This window comes from Sceloporus occidentalis, unplaced genomic scaffold, assembly GCF_023333645.1.
Source record: "Sceloporus occidentalis isolate IW3139 unplaced genomic scaffold, rSceOcc1.0.p SCAF_232, whole genome shotgun sequence".
NCBI lineage: Eukaryota > Metazoa > Chordata > Lepidosauria > Squamata > Phrynosomatidae > Sceloporus > Sceloporus occidentalis.
In genome coordinates this window covers 771,904-778,926 of record NW_028317212.1, presented here as the reverse complement: position 1 = coordinate 778,926, position 7,023 = coordinate 771,904, and the positions used below count along the sequence as shown (strand labels likewise).

Here is a 7,023-nt window from a genome sequence, read left to right as displayed (position 1 = left end):
AACCAAATTTTAAATATAACGGAATTATTATATTTTTGTGTATACTTTTCCTTAGATATTCTTATAAAGTTATAATTTTAGGGGAAATTTGAATTATATAATGATCATTTTTTTAAATAATTTATAATATATTACATTTAAGAAAGATCTTATTTAAAGATTCATGTATTTTAGTATTAATTATTTAATATTTATGCGGATGATCAACTTATACACTATAGAAGGACGCACAGCGGATATTTAAAACGGACGTACAGGACTCCACAACACGCGGTTTTCTGGCGATTGATTTTATTTGATACGGACCGATTCTCCTGAGGAAGCCGGCACAGCACCGGCGAAACGCGTCGAGGATTATAGGACCACCAAGTGGCTTCTTTGCTGTATTTATTTATCCTGAGCCTATTAGCATAACACTTGGGTTATACCACCACATTCTTTTAAGTGGATCCTGATTTTTACCTTGCGTATAACAGCGGATTTTGCACTCTTGTGGTTTCATTTATTTTTAGATCGCTAGAACAATTCAAAGAACGTTCTGCTACTGGTATTTGAAGAGTCTGAATTTCATCTTCGTTTGTGAGTGGAATATTCACATTTATAAACCCCAATTCTCAGTACATATTGCACTATTATTGTTTTATTCTTTTTCTGGCAAAAATGCTATTACCACTAATTTAGATGGAAACTGATTTTAGCGACTGTTTGAGATTCTTTAACTAAAAATAAAGAAATAAAAAAGAAAAGTTTCCAGGTTTAACAAATTTATTGTTCTTGCTGTTAATCCAAAAGAAGGCAAAAAAAACCCAGTTGTGACTCTTTCCAATTTTGCACAAACTAGGAAAAAAAATGCCTTCTTTACTCCAGAATGACAGTCAGATCTCTGCTTGGGTCAATTATATCCCTGATGGTGTTTATACATTGCTGTGAGTGTGATGCCGCTCTACATCTCCTCCACGCAGTCACACCACTCCTCTTCCTCCTCTCCCCCCTTTTCCTCCTCTTCCTCTTTTATCGTCTCCAGCGGCTTCTTGCTCCATTTTTCTGTCTTTTTTAAGTCTGTGGGTCTCAAAGCCGCCTTCATAGATAAAACGAGAGGGGAGAGCCTGATCCCCGGCCATTTATACAGCAGCAGGTTTTGGGTGCGACATGCTGCGTCCTTGACCAAGGGAATGGGGTACTGTGACAGCCCCGTCATGTCCCTCCAGAGCTGCTCCAGGTTCACGTCCTTATTCAGTTTATAGAGGTCCCGAAGGTCCATGAACTCCAGGAGGTCACCTATCAGCGTGATGATCTCGCTGAGCGTCTCCAGGTGAAGCAGCAGCTTAACGGATTGGGCCACCAGGTCCCTGGCTACCTCCGCGTGCCGCTCCGCCATGGATTTGAGGATGGTCTTCAGCTCCATGCTCTGCCCGTGTACGAGGCTCTGCATGTCCCTGCAGCCCACGACGGGCAAACAGTGATAGAGAGCGAACCGGGCCGACGAGGCGATTTCAATGTCTTTATGGTGAAGCTTCACGAGCAGAGATGGTAGGCAGCTCCGGAAATGATTGGCGGCTGACCCTGTGCCGACCTTTTTACATTTTTGGCCCAGCTCCCCGAGCAGCAGGATCGCATTCATCTGCACCCCTCCATTGGTGTTATTGAGGAGCTTTTGGCTGTACAGCGCCATTTCCACAAACTGCTTCCCGATCTCCTTCCTCGTCAGAAGTCTCACGATCTTAGCGGCAGCCTTCAGTGATTCCTCGATGACTTTGGGCTCTGGTTGCTCCTCTCTTAAAGCAGCCAGTAGCGTTCCCAGGATGGAGTCCTTGTACTTCTTGATCAGTTTGTTGGCTCCATTTGCTGCGTTTCCTAGAGCCTGGATGGAGAGGCAGCGGATGGCGGAATCGCAGCTGGCGGAGATCCTGATCATCGATTTAAGGACGGATTTGGCTATTTTTTTGTCCATAACTCCTGGGTGATAGAGGAGCTCTACAAAGAAGGCGGTCACGGTGATGAGATGTGCCGGGCGAGATGTCTCCAGCACCGGCAGCAGTCCACTAACAACTTCTCCGATAGATTCGCTTCCACACGTCACTAAGAATCTTGCGAGAGAAAACATTCCTTCGGGGTGAGTCTCCTCAAACTCGCACAGTAGCTCCAACCCCTCCATGATGTCAGCGTCGTCACAGATCTTCTGTCTCACCAGTACGTCCTTCAGCGTCTCCACTGCCAATCCACGTGGATGAAATGCTTGGCGGCCGGTTGTGTCTCTCGCTCTGGTGCGGATAATCTCGGTAATCAGCGCACACAGAAGCTTTGGGAACAGGTTGTTGATGACGGATCCGTCTTCCACAGCATTTACTATTCCATGAACTGCTGATACGGCTTCCACAGACCTGATATCCCGCTGGCTGCGAAGCACGGTGGAGACGTCACGACGTTCCTCCTCTTCCTCCTTCTTCATGCGCTCAAGGAGCATCCGCAGAACTCTTTCAGCTGTTGCAGAGTTCTTTGCGAAGGACGCCCATAACCCGCGTGTAAACTGCTTACATGACAGCAGGTGTGCCAGTAGCTCTGCGGTGATGTTGTCAGGGTGTTGGATGAACAGGGAGGACACAATCACACATAGAGAGCGCAGGTCCTCCTCCTGATGAGCGCCACAGAGCCCTGAGCACGGAAACTCCATTATTAGTGGCAATAAATAGCAATCGCTCTACAAACTGGATAACCAGAAGGTAGCAGTCGCATGCACCAAGTAGTGTCTGCAAGTGACTCTCTGCCTGGCTGCTCGCCGTTATAAAGCAGTGCATTATGACATCACTGCCTTTGTGACATCGCTGCTCTGGAGGAGGCAGCCCGTGATGACATCACTGCTGTCAACTCTGTCTATCCCTCAGGTGAGCCGAGCATCCTGGATGAAGTGAGTGTGATATACATTATATGATGTCATACAGATAAATATCCAAATATTAACGACATTTAAATGTAGCCACTTTTACTCTTCAACTCTCATCACTCTCATCCATACTACAGTCACGAGACTAAATGACGATGTTAGTAGAAAAAAAATATAAAAAAGTAAATCTAATTTTTATATTACAATGTGTGTTATTATTTATATATCGCCGTCATACCCCGCAGCGCTGTACAATGTGTTATTATTATTTATATATCACTATCATACTCCGCAGCGCTGTACAATGTGTGTTATTAATTATATATCGCCGTCATACTCCGCAGTGCTGTACAATCTGTGTTATTATTATTTATATATCGCCGTCATACTCCGCAGCGCTGTACAATGTGTGTTATTATTATTTATATAACGCCATCATACTCCGCAGCGCTGTACAATGTGTGTTATTATTATTTATATATCGCTGTCATACTCCGCAGTGCTGTACAATGTGTGTTATTATTATTTATATATCGCCGTCATATTGTGCAGCGCCGTACAATGCGTTACTATTATTTATATATCGCCGTCATATTCCGCAGCGCTGTACAATGTGTTATTATTATTATTATTTATATATCGCCGTCATACTCCGCAGCGCTGTACAATGTGTGTTATTATTATTTATATATCGCCGTCATACTCCGCAGTGCTGTACAATGTGTGTTATTATTATTATTATTTATATGTCGCCGTCATACTCCGTAGCGCTGTACAATGTGTGTTGTTATTATTTATATATCGCCGTCATACTCCGCAGCGCTGTACAATGTATTATTTATTTATATATCGCCGTCATACTTCGCAGCGCTGTACAATGTGTTATTATTATTTATATATCGCCGTCATACTCTGCAGTGATGTACAATGTGTGATATTATTATTTATATATCACCGTCATACTCCGCAGCGCAGTACAATGTGTGTTATTATTTTTATAGGTGACTATTAATTAATTAATACACCAAAAAAATGTGCAGTAAAAATATAAAATAATAATACTTATATTGGCATTTCAAACTCCATCCGTTGTATCAAAATAATGTGTCAATATGTTGAAACAAAAGAGAAACAAAAGATCATAGTGCGTTCCACAAATACATGTAAATCAGGCGTATCACCTATGTGATGTTTCACTCACATGGAAATGAGCAATGAGTTTGCTCTGACTTTTTCAAGTGTATGGCAAAAGAGTTGCGGCTCCGTTTTCGTTTAACAAGTTATTTTGGAAGATTCTCTCTGGGTCCCTTCTTTGAACGTTTAGCCGTCCACACGACAAAAACACGGATCAAGCAGCATGGAATAGAGAGGCAGGGAGGTGAGATATAAATGCGTTTTTAATATTTAAAAAAGATGCAGCATGCTTACATTTAAAAACAGTCTCTCGCGTATCTGAGTCTCTCCGTTTTCTTCCGAAACGGGCGGCTTGCAGGTGTAACGCGATAACGATTCAACACGCAAACGCGTTTCGCCCAATCAGGCTTCTTCAGTGGTTTGTTCTCTCCTCCCTCCTTAAGTACTTGGTTCTGTGTGCGTCGTGTTAATTGTCTCCCGTTACATTGTATCAAATTAAATTAGATTAAGTAGCAATAGTACACATAACGATCCGATACAAGATAGGATGAATTAATCAATCAATTAAGGGTGTGTTGTATGTTAGTGCAAGGTATATAGTATAGAATTCGTTTGTCATCATATTTTGTACTTATATATTCTTTTTTAGATTTATATAATCTTGACAATTATAAAGTGCATTTCATATAGATTTATAACCTTTGTAACTTTTTTAGACCATGATTCCATAATTTATACATTTGTAAAAAATAAAAAGATGAATAAAAATAGAATTAAATAAGTATATATATATAAATATGAATAAAAAAATATCTATAATATACAATAAATAAATATAAAAATATATAAACACAATAAATAATCAATATAATAAATATTAAATATGATGAATACATATATATGTGCACATAAAAAGTTTTAGTTCATTCCCCTCCATAATACATATGCATAAAAATTTGATCAAATTTAAATATATAGAATACATGTGTATATTATTAAGAGTATAAATCCTATAAGAGAGAGGAAAAAGAAATGTATTTAGTGGATACAGCCCACATACTCCGGGGCACAGTCTGTAACATATGACATTGATGCGTGGGGGAAAAAAAGTGCTTCTTTCAATTTTTCATCATATTTAATTTTTTTTAGAAAATTAAATGACAAGATCTTGTCCTGAAAAGAAAAAAAAACAAGAAACTTGTGTGGGTTCACTAAATGGGAGAGAATTACAGCTAAACACGAGCGCCACCAAAGTGTCAAAACATCCTCGGTCACGAAGGGTAACAAAAAAAAAACACCCCAGTCTGGTGTTTAAAGGGTTAATTGTCTTTTATTACAACAGGGTTTGTTCTTCTGTCCAAGTATCCTCAACATTGTATCTATTAACAAGTTACAAGTATTTCTATGAAGCCCTTACTTCTTAACACTGCAGAAAGTCTCTTTGGAACAAACCACTTCGTGTTAGGGGGGTGGGGGGTGGAATAGAACACTGTCATTTGTGAAAGCGGCAGCTGTATTGGCCCTGAGGATATTTGGAAGCAGGACAGAACACCCCTATGGCCTTTGCAGTGTGGTACAGCCTGCCCTGACTGTGATGTCATAGTGCTGTGACATCACAATGCTGTGATGTTCTGTAAAAGCGCATCCAGACACTCTGGTTGTTTCAGATTGTGAGCAGTAGCAGTACTGAGCATAACAGTTACCTGTCCACGACAGGCAGCGAAATCGCGATTTCTATTGACTTTAAAAAGACAAAATAGGCAGAGATTAAAAGGCCTTCATTCGTGTGCACGCAATAGCCGGCACATAGGCGCGAGTCTCTGCACCTGAACATCTTTGACTGACACCCGACAGGTACACGTTTCAGCCATCATGGAGAGCACTTGCTTCGGCACTCCTGGCCCTCGCACAAGCAGCAGAATAACATTCACGCTGTTTGTGTTTGGCTGGGCGCTGTTATGCGGCGGATCTCTACTTTCTGTCTATGGGTTCGCGACATGCCAGTCCGACAGCTGTATCACCTACAAGGCGACGGGCCCGGTACTTGCCGGGTTAGGGCTGGCATTTGTAATGATGGCAGCGTTTACTGCCAAACGAGAGAGGAGAAGGAGGGAATTAGAAGGAGACCCGACGGATCCAGATAGCAGCTTCCTCTGCGGGAAAAGCCGGCAGTTTGTGCAGTTCGTAATACTCGGGATGCTGTTACTGGCTTGCGGGGTACTGATTAGTATCCCAGGACTTGTGTTTCCAGCCTGCAAGCCGGTATCCAACACAGACAAACCCCCTAAAGTCTGTGAAACTCCCTTACTGCAGACAATCGTAATCATACTAATCGTCTTGTGTTACTGCCTGGCTATCTGTCTGAGTAAAAACCGTCGGGACGGCGACTCTGAGGAGGACCCAGAAGCCTGCAGATATCAGCCGGTTCCTGTAAGGGTGGGTGACGAAGTCTTCACGGTCCCGTCAGCCCTACCTCCACACTTTGCAGGAGGACATGATCGGCCAATGAGCAGGGACCCTCCTTCCTATGACAGCATCCAGTTTGAAAGGGGCGACCGTGATTCCGGCGGAAGCGACGGGGAAAACGTACACACCGTTCCATGGCGAGGGGGCCCGAGAGTAGAATACATCAACGAGCCTCCCCCTTCAGAGCCACCTCCAAGATATGAGGACATATACCCTTCTCAGCCGGATCCTGAAGAGAGTTCATCATCATCATCGTATTACTCGTTTTCCCAATCATCGGAGTCGAGTGACTATGAGCTCGCACCAGGACCCTAAACGTGGAAAGTCTGAACTATCGGAGGGGTTTTTTTTCTAACATTTCGACTCAGTACAGAGTTTGAGCCGGAAGCGTCACCCAAAACATCACATCTGACAATATCCAGGTCTGCAGATAAAGGACTGAAATCAGACCGGGTTTTTTGTCAGTGCCGGCACCGTACATGACGCCTGTTGAAATGTTTTTTTCCCCCCCGTGAGACTTCCACTTTAAATAACAGATAAAT

General features: G+C 42.6%; 1 protein-coding gene across 1 annotated transcript; it reads left to right on the top strand.

The window, feature by feature from the left end:
• Positions 1-6,088: 6,088 nt before the first annotated feature.
• Positions 6,089-6,796, top strand: LOC149276650 (transmembrane protein 171-like). The gene has a single exon (XM_089503425.1). It carries the CDS (start codon positions 6,089-6,091, stop codon positions 6,794-6,796), a length of 708 nt encoding a protein of 235 aa, XP_089359551.1.
• Positions 6,797-7,023: the final 227 nt, after the last annotated feature.